Raw genomic sequence first — 22513 nt, 5'->3', positions numbered from 1 at the left:
GCCGTGCCACGGGGCGGCCGTTAGAAACGGTTGGGGAAAGCTGTTGGGGTTTAGGGCTGAGGGGTGTACACGGGGAGCAGGAGGCACCGTGTACGGCGCTGAACGAGTTCATTTTTAAACTTTTATGTTTTTTTTTGGGGGGGGGGGGGGGGTGACAAGTGGATTTTCACTAATGCGGCCCTCTCACAGGAAAAGAGGGAGGTGGCTTGCCCTGTTGGGTTGTTTGGAAGAAGTTTCTGAGAAAATCTCCTCCCCCCCGGATTTAACAGGGAATAGCCACCACCTCTTTGACTTGAGTCTGCCAGGGCTGTGCTGGTAGCTTGGGCCTGTGCTCAGGTGTGGCTGCAAAGCTGCAGAAGCAAGGCATCGATACTTGTGGCCACTCTGTGCACAGGCTGGCGGTGCTGGGTCACGCTGTGCCTGCTGCTCTGGCTAGCCAAGAGCTGCTGCTGAGAACGCCTGCATTGTCTACTTGCTGGGCTGTCTGCTCCAGGACTGTGCAAGTGGCTTTTCCTGCCAGCCCACCCTCAAACTGAGTCAGGGTCTGATTTCAGCACTGCTCCTGCTGGCAGCACTGGGACGGGTGCCCTACAGCCCTGCAAATGAAAGGCAGGAGCTAGAAGTAGGAATGTAGGGCCAGGAGCTGGTCAGGAAAGACCCAGATTCATGGAGATCAATCATAAGAGAATGAACGTCAACAGCACATTGAAGAAATTCCTCTTTGCCCATCTTGTGTAGCTGGACTGATGTTCTTTGTCAAATAACTACCCAGCACAGCAGTCCCTCTCTCTACATGATGAAAGAGCTATCAGGAGGCAGGTCTGTATGTTAGAGTTGTGACAGCTTGGTCAGGCACAGACGGTATAAAGAGATGAAAATTGATGCCTGCATACTGTAACGATACACCACCGTTCTGCAGCTGAGGATCTAGCAAAATACCCAGGTTGGATATCTGAATAGTAAATGCAGGCAAATCTTCCTCTTTGCCTGAGATGGTCTGCCCCACTGTGTGCTGTGTTCCCATGCTTTCACAGCACAAAGCTTTTACTAGGATGTCACTAGGAACACCTACCTGATTAAACAACAGAAGTTTGAAAAGTAGCTGTATTCCTGCCATGCTTCTCTAAGTTTGTGGATATTTTTGCTAATATTTTGGTTTGGAGAAAAAAAAAAAGTCTGTGGTGGTGATCTTGGACTGATACTATAAAATGTGGGAACTAGATCACTTACCAGTCCTCACGTGGATCTTGCTTACTACAAAAGCTCCCAAAGCCACCCTTCCCTCACCTCTAGTTCCACTGTACACTCAGTACAGCTTGGCAGTACAGGATGGCATATTATGTATGCACACACTGTCATACAGTTCTACAGAGCCTACATCATGTATGCCAAGTTACAAGACTTCTTTTTTTTGCATAGCTTTTGCTCAGTACACCAAATGTTATCTCAAGCAGTGAATGTTTACTACTGCCATGTGACTTTATAAAAATGAGAAAGTTCCCAGAAAATAAAATCATTTTTATAGTTAAGTCAACCTTTTTTAAAAATTACCTGAAAAACAGTCTTTTTCCCTAAACAAACCAAGTAAGAAAAGTAGGATGTATTTTCATTTCTTTGTTCAGTAGAGCCACACTGAATATGCCCTGTCCAGAGGCGAGGGAATGTGATCCTGCTTCAACCTGAGATTTACATAATTCTTGTTTTCGCCAAGTGTGGGCAGGTGCTTTCTCACTGATTGTTTGCATTTCCATCTCACTTTGGGTAGGAGTTCTGGCTGCTGGCCAGCTGTCTGTGGTTCCAGGCTGTTCGGGTGAGTTTGCAGATCTGGGGAAAGGCTAAAAACATTGCTGATGAAATCCAAGTAGTAACAAAACACAGTCAGAAGCACTGGGATTAAGAGCAGGTAAGACCCTGAGATGCAGAAGCAGTGGTAAGTGGGCTATTTCATGACTTTATCTAATGAGGTCTTGTTTGACTGCTTCACTCAGCGGCCCACCCCACTTTTTTGCTGGTTTTCCACAACAGGCATATCTCCTGGAGCAGGAATCAGTGTTCGGCACTCTCCCCTTTCACATCACACCACCTCAGCTGCTGGGCTGCACGGTGAGACTTTTGGGAGCAAGCATTCCTACTCCATAGCAAGGATCACCTGTGATCTGTGATACCAGGGTAGTAGTCCAGAGATACTGCTGGCAGCCCCTCGTTGTGAAAGTAGGCATTTCTTGGTAGTGTCTGTTAAGAAAAAGTTACCTCCAAATATTATTCTGATTGTTTTCTTAGGAATAATGACTAATTTGTGGTGCCTGAACAGCCTTCACTCAGGCAAGGTGCTTGTTGAATTGAATGGGTGCTTTATATGGGTATTTCCGGGGGGGGGGGGAGGCTGACCTTACTTGTGTTACCCCAGTGTGAAATAAGAGGATCTAGCCTTCCAGCGCTGTCTGTTGGGGGCCAACCCAAGCAGCCATTGTGCCTTTTGGTCACAGCAGTCCTGATGACTTACCCACCACTACCTCATTTAGTTCCTGCCCTGTAGCAGCCAAGAATTAGTCATGAGTTAGCATATGTGAAGCAGCATTTGCCCCCCAGCAAATATAACTAGAGTCTTGTAAGGTTTTGTGTCTGTCAGTTTCCATTTTTTATGAATATTTATATGAATATTTTGAATATTTTTATGAATATATATATTATATATATATATTCATATATATACACATATATATACATATATATACATATACATATATATACATATATATATATTATATATATATTTTATGAATATTTATATCATTATGAATATGATCCTGAAAGGCTGATATGCTTTCCCTACTTTCTTTTCCTGTTGTTTTAGGTTAGAACAACTATGCATCTTTGACACAGTGTCACGGAAACCTTTTTCAGAAGGTGAGGATATAAGGGATGGAGGGGACCCTCAAAATAAAAAAAAAAAGGATGTGAGAAAACATTACTGATGCATTTTACAATAAATGCCTTAATATGTTATCAGTGAAACCATTTGCTTTCAGATAAACAACTTTCTCAACAGTAAAACTAGAACTTTTAGGACGGAAAGCTGAGATGGGAATTAGATGAGAGGAACATAATTTGCTGAAAACACTCTATCACAGCTGTGTATCTGAACCTAAAACCTCATACATGCTGTTATAATGACACTAACCTTATTATTCTACATCAAGATAACAGTGATTTGATTACTAGTAACTTTTGCCTACCTGCTTTTGTGGAGGCATATATTTTTGGGAAGGTACTGCATCTCTCTAACTGCAAGAATATCCAGAACAGCACTGACAGTGTTTTGTGCTCGTGTGGCAAGAAACCTGTGTGGGGGCAGTGACAGCAATCAGTTGTGAAGCTGCGAGCAGGACTTTGTGGTGAGCAACATAAGGCTTAGACAACAGTGGGGTCATCAGCTCAGAGCTTCAAACTGTAGTGATGCCCTGCTATGTAGCTGCACACAAATGCTGCATGTACAGCTGCAGAACAGGCTTCTGCAAATACTATGGCTATACTATGGCTATAAGCTGAACAACTGAGAGAAGGAGGAGGAAAGAAAAAGAAAGCAGCCAGGATTTGGTTAGATGCATAACACCCATCTGTAACCTGGAATCTGTCAAGGGTCCTATACAAAACTTGTTTTCTGTACCCTGGCTACTGCAGGTCTCTTCTGCATGACAGTGGGGCTGCACTGTCCTGTTGTGTGCCTAGGCAGGAACTGAAGTGATTAGGGAAACCTACAATTTGATCTTGGGGCAGGTGTGCCGATGTGGGTGTGGAATCTGGAAAAAGCCCCAGAGAACAAGAGCCATGGAGGGCAGCTTGCAGGCAGATGTGGTTTTTTGGGTTAGACCCAGTTTCTGGCCACTACAGAGATCTGACAAAAGATGAATATCTCAAAGGTAGTAAGTAGAACAAATTGTCTGGCACAAACAATACTTTATTTCTTTGTGTCCCTCATGAAAAAAGTGGCTACTGCATTTAAATAATGCACTGACATAACGTGCACTGGCAAGTGTAGGTGTTTTAATTTCACAGATGCTCTCTCACTGCTCAAGCAGTGCTGTGGTGGAGGGAGGCTGCCCTCATACAGCAGGTGCAATATGAAAAAAATGCTTGCTGGGCAGCTCCAAGGATCTGTACCTCACATCACACCTGTGAGCAATATGACTTGCTGCCCTTAGTCCTGATACATGCTGCTGCACATCCGCAGCCAGGACTGCAGTTTGTCTCAAGCTTCTTGGACGTCTTCAGAAAGGCAGGTCCCTGCTCTTCTTATTTCTGTGTCTTGAGGCACACGTTGCATGTCATTTAACACATTACTTTTATAAAAGTATGACCATTATGTTTGGAATAGCGTTGTATACAGAGTGCAAGTGAGCTGGAGGTAAGCCAGCTGGATCGCGTGTTACTCTGCATGTAAAGTGTTAGTGGAGTGCAGCGTGTCTCACACCATGCATCAGCAGGCACGCAGTGGAGGTGGCAGTTGGTATGTGTGTCACCTTTGTGCTGGAGTGGTACGGGATGCTGAGGGGCTAGGTGCCCATGTTCATCGCCTTGGGCAGTGCTGAGGCTCTCCAGAGCTACTCAGCGAGGGATCTCCTCAAAAGATCATTAAAAAGTTGTGTGCAATAATAATGCCAACTCCTAAGTAAATAACACATGGCATAAAAAGCTAGATGGGCATTTATGGTGCTTTCTCTGGATTTATGCTTTAGCATAGAACCATTTTGCAGCAAAACCTAGAGCAAGAGCATCTATGCTTGTGTTGCCTGCCTAGTAATGACAGAAGAGAATTTGTTAGGGTTCTAGGCAGCAACAGTAAGATGTGCTTACAGGCAGGAGAAAGTAGACTGCAGCCCATGTTGTCTTCACGTGCTATAGGAGTTCAGGCATGGCTACACAAAATGGACAAAGAAAATGCACTCTGACAGGGGAGTATCTCGTAAAAATGCACAGGGAATGATAATGATGTCTTCTTTGCAGCATGCAAAGAGGCAGAGACTAAGAAATCACTTATCATTCAACATGTTGCCAGTTATTATGATTGTACAGGACAGACACCCTCTGTGACATCAGGAATTGGTCATGGTTGATGGCTGAATAAAGAAGAAAGTAAATCTCTGACAAGTCTGCCTTCACTTACCTGCTGGGTCACTCAGGAGTGCTGTTCATCAGGCCAAGTGTTAAAATGATGTTTTGTGAGCTTGTTGGGAAGTCATGGCGAGATCTGGATTTTGCATAACTGCGATTCTTACCAGGCAATATTATTTCAGTAAACTAGAATCTTGTACTCAAATGCATATTGTCATGACTGCTGAGGTTTCAGTGGCTGATGTAGTTGTACACAGCTACTTCATTACCAGAAATTAATTTGTCTTGCAACGACCTTTAGGAACTTTTGATTTCAGCTCTTCTGTCCTCAATAGGAGCTGACTTCTCTTATTACTCCTTCAGAGCTCTGAAGCCACAAAGACAGCTGAGCACTATCTGATGTTCTCCATCATGAGGCACTGTCTGTAGTCTGATAAAAACGATGATGTATCTTCTTGGAGTGTAATTAAGATAACTACCAATATAACCTAAATGGATTGCTATTAGCTCGAAAAGGCGGTAATTGATTTTTTGCAACCAGTCAGAATGTAGCTCTCTCTCTTTTTATGCCTTCCAAAGCTGTCATAGTGACACCAATAGTCATCAGTCATACTGATAGAATTTATATCACGTACAACATATATAAAATCAGCAGAGCGTATTATCATACAATAAATGCTTTCTGTTAATGAGATAAACCACTTACAGAAGAGTATCAGTGGAATACCATGCTTCTGTGCCAGGTCTTCTAACTGTTCCCCAATAGGTGGCTGCTGTACTGCTTGTTCACTCTGCAGACTGCATTAATCTCTTAACAAGCACTCCTGAGTGACAAACCTCACCTTTTGTCAATTGCCTTAATAGCAATTAATTCAATTGACAAGTAACAATTAAATAGCAATTAAGTCAATTGACAATTGCTTTTTGTCTGATCTAGCACACCTTAATGACATTTTGCACTTCTTGCACTGCAAAAGATTATTTAAATAATCTTAATTGAGTTACTGATGTCACTACAGAGACTCTTACTTTCCACTTTTTCTATTTTTTTTTGCTTTGCACAACTCTCCTTGAAGTCTGCTTGGAAGGAACTCATTGTTCTAGCACTCATGTGCTCCAGTTGTTTGATAAAAAAGAAAAAGCTCTCTGTTGCATAAAGATACAAATTAGACTGAAATACATAAACATTATCAAAAACTTGATTTCTCTTCTGATTCCTGTTTATATTACACTGGTGTGTGGTACGTATACCTTGTATACCTTTTACATATACATGAATAAAATGGCAGGTGAAGATACCTATTCCCATTTAATGTTTATTATGAAAGTGATTGTAACAAATTTTTTATTACATGCTTCATTTTGAGCTTTGACATACAAAACAAAGCTATTAATATACAGAGGCAAAAGGAAATGTATTTTCTTATAAGGTACATTTACAACAACATTTTCTACTATGAATCTGACAGTAGTGTTAAAATATTGGTAAAGCTTAGATCACTGTATTTTAGTTTCTAAGTATCAAATTTTGTACAGTTATTCACTGTCTTTACTCTAAACTACCACGGTACACTTCATACGGGAATAGCTGTTTGTACATAATTTACATTGATAATAAAGCTTAGAAGTCCCAGCAGCATCTACAAGGGCTTAGTTCAAAATGTCACTCATGACCAGTGATTTAGACATAGCAAATTGGTACAGAAATCATTATTACGCATCCAGGTATTTTTCCTCAAAATCTAGTCTACCAGAAATTCCTGCTTAATACATGATGGATGCGATCATAGTGAGCTTAATGTAGGTAAAAATCCCATAGATCTCACTGACAATTTTGCCTAAAAAATGCTCATGATCTCCTCCAGTATGTTATTTTATCACTTCCACTGCTACCTATGAGCACAGAGATACCATACCTTTCCTTGTCTTTATGCTATATTTGGTGATAATCGTTTGAATTCCCTTTTATTTCTGAATTTTGTGTTGTTTCTTACCCTAGTAAGAACTAGCACTAACTTTAAAATACATATTCTTTATATGATGTGAAAATGGTAAGCACTTCAGAATGACACTTGATAGTCAGTTCTGTGAAAATTAGCAGGTTAAGTTGCCCCAGAAAATTCTTTCTATTATGCCAGTGAGACTGCAGAAATAAGAAGAGCAGTAGTCTGGAAGGATGTATCTGTCTACTGACCACATGCCAGTGCACTATAAGTACCTTTTAAATCATCTGTTAAGTATCTGCTGCTGTCAATGCAAATTAGCGGCCTTTCTAAGGTATAAAACATAGAAAACAATATTTACAAAATAATTTTAATTAAAAAAGTAATAAAAACAAACTAAAAAAGATATTTTCACAATCATTAAAATAAAGTTTAATTAAGCAAAGCCACTTCTTTTCCTAGATATTTAGAAATTCAGCTAAAGTTGAATTGCAGTTGTTTGTAGATCTTTAAACTTATCTCACCTTTCTGAATACAGATGGTTTAAATTATTACATCTAAAGGTACTTCTGTACATTTTACTCTTGTATATTACATATTACTTTTATAGATTAAAAAGTTTAGTGATGAAACAGAATAAATAAATGAAATAACAAACTGGAATTGTATATATTCAGATACTTTGATAACTATTTTTTTTTTACTTTAAGAGTTTATTTCCCACTTTGTTTCTATTCAGATGAAAAGTGTTAGAATAAAACACAAGACTTCTCTCTGAATTCAAGTCTGATACCAAGGAATAAGTTTATATTACCTTACAGAGATTTATTTCCCTTCTTCCATAAATTCTTAAGGGAGACATTTTTTTTTTCTTCATTGCAAGTGCTTACAACAGTCTCTCATACTAGAAAACTATTTTATTAATGTCTTAAAGTATTGAGAGTCTATAGAACCTCTCCAGTTACTACCATTCCTGTCAAAGAGTGGTTTTAAAATATAGAAAAAAATGCAACTACTTGGAATCATGACACAGGTACACATAACAGCATGTTGCTCATTCCCATCATGCAGAAAAGGGGAAACCCAGACTCCTGAGGTGGCTGAGGAATTTGCCACTGAATTCAGTTATGGAAGATTTCACTGCAACTTCATTTTTTTAAGAGCACTCAAAGGTATTTAGAGTCCAGACACGGGTGCTGCCACAGACCAGAATCATACCACTGCTTCTGCTCTTGAAGATTAGAACATGTTATCTACAAGATTAAAACTGGGTTGTTTGTACATAAGACTGATCTGAGAAATTTGAAATTGTTGGACACTTACAAAGGGGAACGGGGTGAGGTTTGACTTTCTTCTTTGAATGTTTAATGCACATAAGCATGTTTTTGTTCATGGGGCATCATCTGTTCATTCTGCATATAGACAGAGGTCTACAGATGAGCTGTTCTCTTTAAAAAACATCTGACAAATCAAAATGCAGACTGAGAGCTCTGCAACCAAACCTATCTTTACTTACATTGGTCTAAAACAACATTAAGGTAAAATTAGCTTACTAGAGTAAGCTTACATAAAGCTAACGTGAGGCTGATGTATAGGAAGGATTGGTCTAAATCTTCAGTATGTCTAACACACTGTGATTTCACTTTATTGTATGGGGGAGGCACAATAAGGAAATAATTTTCTTTTGAAAAGTCAGTCATCAGGTAAAAATCTAATACATGATGGAAATCTAATACACGATGGAATACATTCCAGAAGGCATGGCAGGAAAATGGGCTGAAAGAAGACTTCAATGGCTTTAAACCCAGTTTCAGGGACCTAAATCTTCAGGCAGTATAAATCTTACTGTTGCAGGCAAGATGTAGGCAGCAATCTCCTACTGAGCACAGAATCCCAGTGCTCCCTGTACTCAAGTGACACACACAAGCGCCTTGCTTACAGCAATCACTAACAAGCACTTTCACGGCATGACTTAGGACTTGATTAGCGACATCTGACTGTTGCAATCTCCTGGATTGCAGCAGGTGTGCAGGCTGTTATTTGGTGGCACATGAGAATGTTTAGGGATGATTCACCACCACCTTGCTAAAAATAAGTGCAGTATTTAAAGCAGGAGGAGAGATTTAAAATGTTAAGTGCTACAGGTGCAGCTTTTAAGGATATAGGCATTTGCAAATTGAAAATAAAAAGCTTGGCTTGTTTGTGATGTGGAATTGGGTGATCACCAATGGACACCCCTTCAGCCTTCCCAGAGTAATACAAATGTGTTGTTGAACCTATCCTGGACACAATGTGAAATTCTGCAACAATAGATAGAGGGAGGTATTTATTGAATATGCTTAAATGCACTATTTCACATCCAGGGTAAAAGCCAAAAATTTCTGCCATATGTCAATTCATTTCATGAAGCTAGTTTTCTTAAAGAAGGCAGTATTTCACCTTGTATGTTTTCTGATTTCTAAATTTATCTAAATCTTTTCCATAGAAAATGACATTCCTTGTTGTTATGCTGTTATAATATAGTAACAATATGCTCTCTAACTTCTTACGGTAAAAACACCCTATGCTATGTTAACAAATGAAGAGCTCAGCTCACCTTCTCTTTGGTGAATACCAATTTCTGTAACTCTAAATCTAGTATGAAAAATCCTTATATCCTTCTGAAACTGTTAAGATATTCTTGGATAAGGTTTGTCAAACCATTTTTTACTTTCAGAGCTCATGTAAAAATTATGTGCTGTCATAAAAATCAGCTGAAATTGGTTCAGAAGATCCTATATACCACTTGCCATTATTTTTTTCATGAGAAATTTGCATATTCAGTGGCATTTCTATGCTAAGCTGCATGCAGTGGCTTGTGAAACTCCTATGTATTCAGAAGCATTTAACTGTATAATTTTGAAGACTAAATTAATTCTTTCACTGTTCTCAGCAACACAAATTCTGCATTTGCTACAGAAGTCACTGAGTGCTCTGTCCTGACTGTGGAGTCCATGCCCTCATGTGGCTCCAGGGAGCATGGGCTAACACACACATCTGAAGTTGTCTGTCAGAATGAATTACACAAAACATTGTTTTTGTCTAATGTGGTTGTAATTGAGGATGAGTTGTACCAGAACAAAACAAGGCTAGTTCTTTCTATATTCACCTCTCACAGCTGTACCGAGGTCCCAGTAACAGTGGCCACAACCAGGACAAGCCTGTGTTGTAGTTGCTATGTGGCACTGGACTTCTCATGCAGCTAAGAACATGGAAAACGTTACAGTGCTGCCAGTGGTTTATGGACCTTTCAGGGCAGTTACTTTCAGCCCTGATCTAAAGAGAAAGCTTAACAGCCTTTAAAACATAATTTGTATGGAGCTGTTACGTTTGGAAGCAAGGGTTAATACATAAATATATAGAGATTAAAGGCAAAGCTCTTCGAAGACTGCAGATCCACAAGTGAAAAAACTGAGTTGCTAGACTAAGTTGAAACCATTTAGGCACAGAAAAGAAAAAAAAATCTTCTTCAACAGAAAAGGAAAGAAGGCAAGCAAAAATACAAGATGGCCAAGTAGAAAAAATCAACAAAATATTTAAGGTATCTTAGAAATGGCATATTCAACCAGTTGTAGCCAACAGAAAACAACTTTGTAAACTTAAACAGCACTTGCTCGAAGACAAAAGTTAACCATAACAACACTTAATGTATGTCTTTGAGAGAATCCAAGGGTAATTTAAATGACAGGGTAGAGATAAAAAAAACACAACAGTTATAATAGTCTTTTTCTGAAAGGATGTTGGCATGATAGTTAATTTATGCATGTCATAAACTTGTAGGATCAGAAAAGAAAATGATACAAAAGAGGAAGGGACTTGAAAATAAAGAGGCTACTCTCCCACTGAAATTAGCCTCTGTGTCAGGAAACAGGAGGAAACAGGATTTATCATCGTCTTAGCCCCCAGGCACCTGTCACTCTGTGAGGAAGGCCTGACCACAAGGCTAATGCTATCTTGCAGACTGTACAGTCCGCATGTTTGCCGAGGACTGTGGCTGCAAATTTGTGATAAAAGGGAGCGCTGGGTCTCTGATGCCTGCAGGGCCTGACCTCCAACTCATCTAACTGGGGTTCAAAACTTCGTCCCCTCACTGCCCCCTTGGAGCTTGGGCCCACGGCAGAGGTATGTTCCAGCATTTCTGAGCTGGCAGATCTGACAACATTTCCTCCTTAGTAAGCTCCTCGCAAGTATGCTGTCCTCAGGGGTAACTCTGCTCGTCTGGGTGTGAGGGGTGCCCAAGAAAGAGGTAATAACTGACCCTTTACTGCACAGCAGTTGCATCTAAACAGATGTTAATTTTCTTGGAATAATACATTAAAAGAGAATGCCCCAAAGTAAACCATTATCCTGTGTTATAAAACTCTAAAAGGCTTCAGTTTGGTGTTAACAGAAGTGACAAGCACTTGGAGAAGTCATTTAATCGTCTAAGCAAAGTTACAGATAGATACGAGTAAATAGTGTGTGTGGGAGTAAAGATTTAAGCATGAATAATATTTACAGTAACTAAAGATAACATTATTAATGTACCCACAAATAGAAGTATATATTTATATATTTATATATTGTACTTAATTAGATGCTCTATTAAGGGAAAGAAAAACAGAACGCTACTTTTGTTGCTGTTGTTCATTTCTCATCTATCCTATTTTAACTGCCTCCAAAGGGACCAACTGTTGTATAGAATTCATTAGCTCAATCCATTTCAACGCTATTGCAGACAGCTGGAAAACCTCTGAAAAAGTCTAGAAGAGTACAGACAAAAACGTTAGGATATGGGACTCAATCGTACTTAATTCATAAAACAAAATTAAACATGTTTCTTTTTTTTTTTCTTTTTTTCTTCCCTTTTGATTTCTACTTGGACAGAGGTTCCACTAAGCCACAAATGAGAAATAATGAAATTTAGATTGTTTTGTTTTCTTCTAAAGATTCAAATATAAACTTCAAGTACAATTCAAAATCCAAGTATTATTTATACTACATACTCCTTTCTACAACAGAACTTACCGGCAGGCAGTTTAATCAGATTTGAATGGATGCCTTATTTGCTTTGCAGAAAATTACTTTTGAATGAAAAATAAAAAACTAGAAAGAATATTTTCTACATAATGTAGTTTTGAATGGAAAGTGAAGATACACTAGTGCAGACACAAATTTTATCTTCAACTTAGATGCACTCAGGGATCCACATTTTTTTTTGTAGTAAAAATTCCATTTAGAACATTGGCTTTTAATGATTATAAAACATTGTAGGTATTCTTCAATATACAACTGAAAATAAAGACTGCAAAAAAGAGCCTTCAAATTACCAAATGTTTCTACTACGGAGGAGAGACAATATTCAACAAGAATGCAAAATAACCCCAAACTGAATACCACTATTTGTACGGTCGTAGAAATCTGGAAACTTTTGATCGCAGTAGCTTTATAAATGATCTTGGAAACATCTCTTTTGACTCTTGTGCTGTGTACTTGAAATAGTTTTGTGGATGTGCCAGAACATCGAAGAGAGCTTTAATCAGCTTCTTGTCCTACGAGACAGCATATATATTAGATAAAAATACTGTTTGGATTTTTTTTCTGCACATCTTTTAAATTTAATGAACAACAATCTTTTTTTTTTTTTCTTTCTGCAAAACTTGACTCTGGGTAAAGCAATATAAGGAAACTACTTAATGTTGTGTGGAATTTTACACTGATGAATCTGTCTACTGTGCCTTTTTTTTTTTTTTCCAGTTAGTGTTCCTGGAAGGTACGGAATTGAGCAGGTAGCAGCTGGGTTAACCACAAACCAGCTGTAGAAGATTGGCATTAGTACTACAAGCTACCTCTGGCTGCCTCTTTAATGCTGTTGCTCAGGGCCTTCCCTCTATGAGGGTAAGAGAAAGCTGGTCTCCAGCAACATTTATCTCTTTGAAGACCTTCTCCTGCACTTTGGTAAAACATTGATTCAGAGAATCAGCTGAGCCTCTCAGCACAGGAGTTGAAACCTGAGTGACCTCAAAACTCTAGTCAGTGAGTATTTGCAGGGTTGGAGCAGGGATGGCCAGGAGAGCTGGCTGTTAATCAGCTCCTCTCCTTCTAAACTACACATTTAGCAGGCTGAATTTGGCCTTCTGTTTCTTCCTTTTTTTTTAAAAAAAAAAGTTTTCGTTAACTAGTTGTTATAGGTGGCAGCCCAGCAGCCTTTCCCCACAATTCTCTCCAATTTGTTGCTTATATTTTTTGAAAATCATTTCATGGACAGCCTGCAATGCTACATTATGGCTGTACCTTGTGAAGGCAGGACAAAAGTTTAGGTAGATACATTTTTTAATGCACAGGAAATTCTAACTTAATGACTCATTTAAACGAATTTTAGACTGAGGCTGAAGAAGACTCTTCAAATAATAGGTTTTTTATTCTTGTTTGAGTAATTATTCTAACATACAATCATGTTAGCATATGTTTCATTTAGATCTTGATTCAGCAGAGGATGTAGATGAGCTCATCCCAGCTGAACTACTGATATTGTTACTACAAATACCAGCATAAACCTCAGAAGAGAGAGAATTTCATTTGGGGTCACATGTAGGCTTTAAATATTATGATCCTACCAGGGTAGTGAGAGCTATCTTGGGAAAGTATTTAGTAAAATGAATCCTTGGCTAGCCTCAACTAAAGCAGAATTTTTGTACCTTTAGAATTTCTTGATGATTTTCTGATGCATATAATCGTCCATCTCGAACAATATCTTCTATTAGTTGTTGGTAATCCTCTGAAAAATAAAGATCAGTGAGAGACTGTTTGTGACATCCTTTGGGAGGATAATAGCCAGACAAACACTGATTAACTAGACTTTCTCTTCAATGCAGAGCTGAGAAATTTAGTATCAAGTTCTTTATTCGGTGTCTCTCATCCTGCTGTAGTCCTACCTCACATTAGTCCTCACATTAAAATTTAAAATTCTGTACTGCTTTCGAACAGTAAGCTTGAATTACCTATATAAATATTAACTTACCCCAGAAAACTTCTCCCTCCAGATAATAATGCTTTATTATCTGTATTTTACAGATGAAGAAACAGCGTCACGTATAGAAAGTAACTGTCAAAGATTACTCATGAAGTCAGGGACACAGTAAGGAACTGTCCCTGTTTTCTGCCCTGAGAACAGCTCTCATTTTAATTCTTGAATCAATTCTAATCACCAGCTTAGTGCAGATTTTCCTACCATTCACAAAATTGCTTTGGTGTTTGGAAAAGAGATGGGCTAACAGCTGCCAGAGGTATCACAGAAAAGTCTTAGTTTTGTTAAAACAGAATCATCCCAGAGTACAAAATATACAGTTTATTGTATATTTCTATATGAGAAGCAAGATTGTTTTAAAACATGTTGGATTTATGAATCCTTAGTGAAAGGATCCTTTTGCATCATTGTTTTTCTCTGTTGGACTTGTGATTTTATTAATTTATACTTTTCATGATTTTGTGGGTTACCAGTAGGGCTTGATGAAGGGGCTTCCTGAAATGCACAGAAATTCAGAGTATTCTTGTTATGCATATACTAAATGACCATTTAAAGGGAGTCTCTTTGAACTCAGTGGGAGAAGGATGAAGTTTATAAAGAATTCTGTGTAACTTGCCATCTGTCCTTCAAATATTAGGAAAATCACAAGTGTAAAATTAGGTATTATTTAAACCAGTTGTAAAGAGTTTGAAAGTAATGCACTGAAAACCTAAGTTACATTGATTTTTTTTGTCATTTTTCGCTCCCTGTCATCAATGTAAGAGAGATTCTAAAGGACAATTTTCTGCAATTCAGATACAACAGAAAGATGGAAAACAATCCCACTCTCACCATCGTAAGTGACATAAGGGACTTGAAATCCTTTGCCACTGTTTCCTTCATTTGACTTGAACTGAATCCATAGCTTCCTTGATCTTGAAGTAAATGCAATAGGTCTCTCATAAGTCTGACATGTTTCATATGTAGTAATTGAAGTAGGAGAAGCTAGGAAAGATTAAATAAATAAATGTTCTCTATAAAATAACTTTTTTCACCCTTCCTGATCTTGATGTCAAAAATGTCAAATTGAAAAAACACTTTTTGGTTTACATATTCCCAAGAGCAGAAGTGTTTGTGATAGAAGGCACATACTTTTTGTCTGTCTATGAGAGGAAGGAGGTTTTTCCACAAAGGTAATGGAAATCCTTCCCCTCTGTCCCAAGACAAGATGCTTACGTAGACAGCAAGGTGCACCAGACTGTTTTTGATATTTGCAAAATTACTATCAATATTACTCATTCTGTGTACTGTTGGCCCCAGACAGACCAGAACAAGTCAGCTGCACCCCAGGCAGATGTGGTGACCAGCTCCTAACACTTCCAGTATGGGGAGTTAACCTGATAGTAACAAGCAATTACCGCCTGCAGAAGAATTAACGTGCCTATGCCCAGGCCTGTGTCGTGCTGCATGTGCAGCGTGGCCTTTGGGCCTGTACTGTGCTGCACAAACCCCATAGCTGCAGGATCACCTCAGCCAGCGCCTGGTAATAAGAGGAGCCTGCATGCAGCTCCGACTGGGCACTTGTGACAATGCCCCCTGCCTGTCCTTACCTTTATCTAGCAGTGCAGCAACAAGTTTTCATGAGAACATTGTTTTTGTTTGACAGTGGAAATTATGATAGAGTTGTTTCCTTGTAAGAAAATCCCATAATAGCTTGAATAGCCGAAAGGGGAAAATCTCTTCTGCACACAGGGTCTGCCCGGCATGCTGCGTGTGGATCAGAGGTCCACATGATGCTACACTGCCTACGGTTGCCACCATCTAAAGATTATCTATACTATTCTCTCTTTATAGTGCTAGTTCTAATTAATAGCATTTTAAGTAATATCTTACAGAGACTAAGTGCCTTTATCATAATGGACAAACAACTCCCGCTGCAAGACACCTGTCTGTAAATCTGCAAAGAAAATATCATTTATCTATACTGAAATAAAGCTGACAGTTTGGGAACCAGAAAGACCCTCATTTACTCATACTATAAGTAACAGATGGAGGGTGCAGGATGTCTTCAAATCATTACAAGTGTACCAGTATGCCCCTCTAAGCTGAAATGAATTACAAGCAAAAGAAAAAAATAGCTTCTTACCCAGTTCAGAAAGAAAATCCCACTCCATAGCCACAGGATAATTAGGGAAAATAACAAGCCTAACCTAAAACCTGAACTTGCTAAGGCTGACAACTTTCACCAATATTAGCAAAAAGAGACCTTTTCAACTGAATGGAATTTGGATAAGATCTTGGATGAATTCTGGAGTAAAGATTATACTAAACTGAGGTTAAACTTCACTATTTATCAAGAAGTCTTAAGGATGTAACTATTACAATGTCCAAAGACAAACAGTCTTTGCCAGACAGAAGATGGAAATTCTATTTTTCTTAAAGATTTGTAGAAATTTTGGAAGTGTTACTTCTGTCCAGGTACAGAAAAATACCAATATCCAACCAACTTATCCCATAAACACTACATCTACCTATAGTATTGCCCTGCAACATACCTGTACAGTGAGTGTTTTTAATGAGTTCCAGACTAGCGTGAATTAATTTTTAAAAGTTATTTCTTACTATACAAAAGAAGCAGAGTTAAGGTGATATAGCAAGGCTAACAGCTGAATAAACTCCACAACCCTGCTCACTTTTCATTCGTTTTGCCCATGTAACTTGGGCTGAACACATCCACAGCAGGCTGGAGGACTGTGCTCATGGCTTTTACCTGACCTGTGCAAACAGTTCCACAGAGCTGGAGCCTGCCTCAGCCCAATTCTGCCTGTGTGTGTGTAAGTGATGTGACTGGGTGGTGAGTGGGCTAGAGAGAGCCCTACTGTAACATAACCATACAGGGGAGAACATGCTATATTATACATACATAATATTGTGGTTGAGTCCATTCTTACAGTGCAAGTAAGTGGATCCAAGTGTAGCTCTGGAACTGCAATCAGTTTTTCAACAGTAACATTAGCAGCTGATCTTCCATGAGCTGTGATAAATATTTGTAAGGGCTACTTTAACAATGCTAAACATCCAGTGATCACAAATCACAGCTCTGAAAAGCTCTGAAAAACTCTCATTTTCTAGCATTGATATTGTGGCACTGTTATTGGTTCTCAAGTGAAAGCCAAACTTTTCACTCATCTGCCTTGCTTTAGACACTGTTGGAACTACAATTCAGGATTAGAAGAACAACTAATTTGTTCTGCTACAATGTTTTGCTTTTTAAAAACTGCTCTAGACAGAAGTAATTTCCTCCCATCTGTAGTAAGCAGGTTTCTCTTTGTACTAATCTGATATATAGAGCTCTCAACACAAGCTCTCAAGGAGAAAAAGTCATGAAAATTGTTTTAGCAAGTGAAATATGCTGTTTTATCAAGTAAAATGTGCTGTTTTAAACAAAACTCCGTATAAACAATTGCCTTTCAGGTTTGGTGCATCTTGGAGATTTAACAATAGATCACCAAAAGCTGGATGCCTGCACTGGACTTCAGGAGAAATGCATCTCAATAGCATCTTAACTTCAGAAGTAGTTGAATTAGCTTTGTAATCAAAGACAGAACACAATATCCACTCCACATAGAAGTGGGAAAACTTTGTATTTCTTGAAGGTGTCAGGTGTACCAAACCTATGTCACTACACAGACACAGCAATAACTGCAGCATATATATATACTCGCAAAGGATAACTAAGAGCATAATTTGTATAGATGATGGGAAATTTATCTTCTAATATAACACAGCACAGCTGTGTTGACTTCAAGAGTGGTGGTGATTTATCCCACATGATAATTGGGCCAGAGAGAAGCCCATTAATTGCTTTGTGATTCAGCCAAGACACTTGAATAATTAATACCACCGTGTTAACTGTTATTAGTACAGCATTCTGTTTTAACATGCTATGCCAGTTCATTCAACAGTCCTTTCAGAAACACTGGAAAGATGAAGCCAGTTATCCCTTCAAGACAAACTTTCCACTCATCTGTTTACAATAAATATTAACATAGCCCATATCTGGCAACTTACCACTTTTTCTCATTACTAAAACATCACCACATTCATCTTCAATTGGAAGAAATATCTCAGGTACTACGATGAGTATTCTTCTCTTTGGGGGTGGATTTATATTCCAAATGCATTCAACATTAGCTGGGTAGTCTCCAGGATAGTTGGGTGATTCAATATAGCCAGTATAATCACCAAGTTCTCCTCCGCAGTGCTGGTCTGTGCAGAAACATAAATCAATATTTGCATTAACCGATTAGCTAATTTGAGGTGTTTTTCCAAATCTGTCAAGAGCAAGTCTAAACTCCTCCCAGTGGCTTTAGAAATGGATACATTCTTCAGCTGCCTCTTTGTGTTTAGCGTAGAAAGCCTTTAACGGAATGCTCAATCTGCAGGACTGCTTCAACTGATTCACAAAACCTTAACCTCCAGTGTGTAAAACGATTTAACTCTTCACTTAGACTGCTTTGACATTTGATTAAGAAGCCAATGCAGGTAAGTAAACATTATCCCATTGTGGAGGTACAGTTGTTACGACTGAGACCATGCTGACATGCAGATTTTCTGGCTGAACTTCACATGCTTTTTAACCTGATTTAGCTGAATGAGCATGAAGATTCTAATAGGTAACCTTGATTACAGATTTACCTTGCTTTATTTTAGATTAAACCAGTTACTAAAGAATCCCATTTGGCAGATCAGTTTTGCATTCTGAGCTTTCAAAATTCCTATTGAATTTGCCACAGAAGTGTGATTCACCAAGTTACTTAAGCTTGACCTCTCCAGACCTACACATCTACATAAAACTAAATAAATGTTTAAATATTTTGCTTACTCCAAGCCTCAAAAATTCTGCAATGTCAGAAGCTGGCTTGAAAACAGAAAATATCTAAGCCAGCAAAGTGACTGTGGATGTGTTTGCTTTTCTGGAAATTATCAAATTTCTTCAAATTTCTTCTTATTATCTAATTTTTTATCAAATTACATTAGAAGTGACAAAGAGCTTCATAGGTATACAGCACATAATCCAAATAAAAACTTACGGTAGCCTTGCATATGAATATTTAATTTAGGTGACATTACCTAATTATCATATTGAGCTTCTCTTAAATTAGCATGGTAGGCATGAAAATAAAATGCTTGCCTAGAAGAATCAGTCATTCACAAAAGATCAAATAAAATTGCACTGGAAACCTTGGAGATACTTAAAATGATAATTGAAGATAGAAGGCTGAGTACTGCAAAAAAGCCTAAGAGAAGATTTCACTGTCATGAGCGATTATCTGGCATTTACAAAAGTATGCATGACTGTATCTCCTATTATTTTATAATGATTAGTAGCAGTTACTCTGATAGAAGACATTGTGCTCTACAGAGTCACAGAGGAATACACATAACTGCAAAACTTATGGGACCTGGGAATCTGAAAGTTCAATAGTTATAACTCACAGAGGGCACTCTACAAAATTATATTAATGCTAAAACAATTATATGTGTCAAGTGATACGTTTCCAGGTTTTGTTCTCATTGCTTTCACAATTTTTACTGTTCCAAATGGCAGTAGGTGTATGCTCTCAGAAATATAAAATTGGAGTCCAGACTGACAGATGGAACCTTCAAGCTGCTGTTCAGATCCACAGAAATGCGTCACCTCACAACTAATACATATGCAACTTACTTTTGCAGTGTGTAACGTTAGTGGAGCCATCAAAATCTGTACTTGTATTCCCAGGGCAGGTGATGCAGTAATTTTGGCCAAACTCGGGCTGGTATGTTCCTACAGGGCATCGGATACATCTGTGTGTTGTGGAGTTGTAGTAGTGTCCAGGAGAACAATGAACTGCAAGGTATGAGATATATTATTTTCAGAAAGTAACAATCTTCAGTGCAGAGACAGCTTCCTTCTACCCTGGATATACTGCATGATCCCATACTGAAATATACTTACTAGGCCATAAAAGGCAAAAAAGACATCAGCTCACTCTATTTACAATTACAAAGGACCTTCTAACTAGAATCCTGTTCTGAAGACTACAGCTAAATCCTCATGAACTAGTAACACATGCTACATATGTCTCTCACTGTATTTAATACAGTGGTTTCTAATGAGTATATAACAAATGGAAGCTGATACATATTGCCTCAATGACAAAAATGTCTTTCACAATAGTAAGAGAGAAGTTTCCATTATGTATGTTTGCCAAGATCAGCATGTAATTCAAGTAACTAAGCCAGAGGACATTTATGCAGATTCCTTCTTCACTATTTGCACTGGAGGCCGTCATCATTGGGCACACATGTTGCACACTTACAGTTTGTGCCCAGCCTATTAGTAAAGAACTCTCAACTTCATATAATTTCTGTAGTGTTTAGTTTTTCTAATTTGGTAAATAAAAATAGGCAACATGTGAAGACCAAAGCATTCTCTGATGCAAGTTGATTTCTTGCCATGCAGTGATGCTGATTTACTTTCCAGTTGCAGTGCTGATGCAATATGTGCCTGTGGTAAATTCCAAAGAATACCATAAAGCCTGCTCAGTCTCCACAATCTCAGGAGATCATGCCTAAATTTACAGATTTCCTGAGCATTTAATTTAATCACACAGAGTGTTGCTACATGCAGTGACTATGTTTGTTTTGGAGACTTTCAAAGTCCCTTCATACAGAAACTTAGAAACAAAAGGGCAAGCAGCAGGAAAATGAATCATAGAAAGATTTGAAATTCACCTTTGGTTTCACAGTCTTGAAAGGAAGCAGCACCTTCATACTTGGTCACAAGCCCTCCACCACAAGGAAAGCAGAGGGTTCTTCCTGGTTCAGGCTGATATGTACCAAGAGGACATATTCTACAAGGTTTAAAACCATCTGAAGAATAGTGTCCAGGAGAACACTGGCCTAGAAATTGAAAATGATCATCTGTATCAGTGAGACTACTTTTCTGCACAAGGTATAAATACAGCTCATAGTTAGCAATGCTTTCTTTTCCCTAAAAATGTACCATCAAGACAGCTGCAGATCAAATTTTAATCTTACCTACTGAGTTTGTATTGCTCCTGTAATTGCTTCCTAAAAACAGGGCCAGGAAATAGAACTATTCTCTTAATAAACTCTTTGCTGTTTTTTTTCTTCTTTTTTTCTTTTCTTGTTGTTGTTGTTGTTTGTTTTATTATTATTATTTACTTATTGACAAGGGCTCTATTGAGATGTTGTTATAATACTTCGCACTTTCACAGACTCTCTCATCTGAGATTTCAAAGTGCTCTGTAGGAAAAAAATGAATCTTTGCATCATATCTATGAACCAAGTCATTGTTTTTTATATCTCTATTTTATAGATATGGAAATAGTACATCATGGCATTTGCCAAACTGGATGGGAACACTCTGGAAACTTGTCTGTGAGAATAGCTGACACCAGCAGCTTTTTAGTTAGCAGTGAAAACTAGTGTTTGTCAGAAGCTCTTCTGCCAGAAAATGGCAATTTATGAAAAGCAAGGCACTTTGTGGACGAGTCTACTGACAGCTACAAGGTAGTTTCAAAACTTGCTCTCCGGGCAATTTCTGATAGGCGTTTGTTTGGCTTGGTTCTTGCTAGCTTGAGTAGTTTACTCCTTGACAACATACGTGAGAATCAGGATGTCAAGTTTTTCAAGATGATGGCATTAGTACATATCTTTACACCACCCCAGCCTAGGAGATTAGCACATTGAGATGTGTTAGGTGTTCCCTGAGGTTGCCTAATGATGATACTTTGTAATTTAACTTCCCTAAAAACTGAACAGTGGACAGAAACAACTGACTTGAAAACCAGAAGGTTTTGAGAGCCCTGGGTGGGATTGGGGTCTCTTACCAACCCTGACACTGGGAAATGTTGAGGACCTCCAGTATCTTGGGTAATCAGTGCTCAGGATGAACAAGAACTCCTGAGCAAAAAAAGAGTTCAAGTTCTGTCCCTACAAAAGTCAAACTTATGTTCAATGGTGGGACCAGGATCTCTGGGATTTAGTTTCACTCCCATCCCAGCTGGCTTGGAATATGACTGTACAAGTTGGCTACTGACACAGACCTCTGAGACATGTTATAATATTGCTAATTTGAAGGCAATTCTGCTATTGTTTTTGTAGCAAAACCGATCGACCTGGTCTAGTCCAAGTGGTCACTGGACTTTCACATGAAGACAGTTAATGAAGAATGGATATGGATCTGGATTTTAGTGACTTCAGTGTGAAAATTAAGAACTTGTGAAATGTGGTTTACAGACATCCTTTTAAAGAGAAGGTGTTTAATACTGCTAAAATACCTGCTGCTTTCAGCACTAATATGTCTCAGTCCTTACCTGGAAATGTATAAAGAAATGAGCTAAGTTGTTTCCTTCATGCCTTTTGT

General features: G+C 38.5%; 1 protein-coding gene and 1 long non-coding RNA gene across 15 annotated transcripts in view; one reads left to right on the top strand and one right to left on the bottom strand.

The window, feature by feature from the left end:
- The first annotated feature begins 263 nt into the window (after positions 1–263).
- LOC308180731 lies at positions 264–21622 on the top strand. 2 transcript variants are annotated; one of them, XR_013941166.1, is made up of 4 exons: positions 264–1903; positions 2026–2103; positions 2855–2907; positions 21464–21622. It is a non-coding gene; the product is annotated as an uncharacterized lncRNA (long non-coding RNA). The 2 variants fall into 2 exon arrangements; XR_013941167.1 differs by having other exon boundaries at positions 264–2103.
- SCUBE1 (signal peptide, CUB domain and EGF like domain containing 1) overlaps positions 6421–22513 on the bottom strand; it is a 245313-nt gene continuing 229220 nt past the window's right edge. For 11 of the 13 annotated variants that reach the window (XM_080562708.1, XM_080562709.1, XM_080562713.1 and 8 more), the window contains 6 exons: positions 20857–21024; positions 19808–19969; positions 18151–18348; positions 14932–15084; positions 13772–13851; positions 6421–12625 (listed from right to left, as the gene is read on the bottom strand). In XM_080562708.1, the coding sequence (XP_080418834.1) occupies positions 12473–12625; positions 13772–13851; positions 14932–15084; positions 18151–18348; positions 19808–19969; positions 20857–21024 (914 nt within the window). In that variant the 3' untranslated portion in view covers positions 6421–12472. The remainder of the gene's footprint in view (positions 12626–13771; positions 13852–14931; positions 15085–18150; positions 18349–19807; positions 19970–20856; positions 21025–22513) is intronic. The other 2 variants (XR_013941095.1, XM_080562710.1) reach the window with 2 other exon arrangements.

This window comes from Anser brachyrhynchus (assembly GCF_964034855.1).
Source record: "Anser brachyrhynchus genome assembly, chromosome: 1".
Classification (NCBI taxonomy): domain Eukaryota; kingdom Metazoa; phylum Chordata; class Aves; order Anseriformes; family Anatidae; genus Anser; species Anser brachyrhynchus.
The sequence above is the reverse complement of the archived record's forward strand: the minus strand, read 5'-3'. Positions and strand labels throughout refer to the sequence as shown.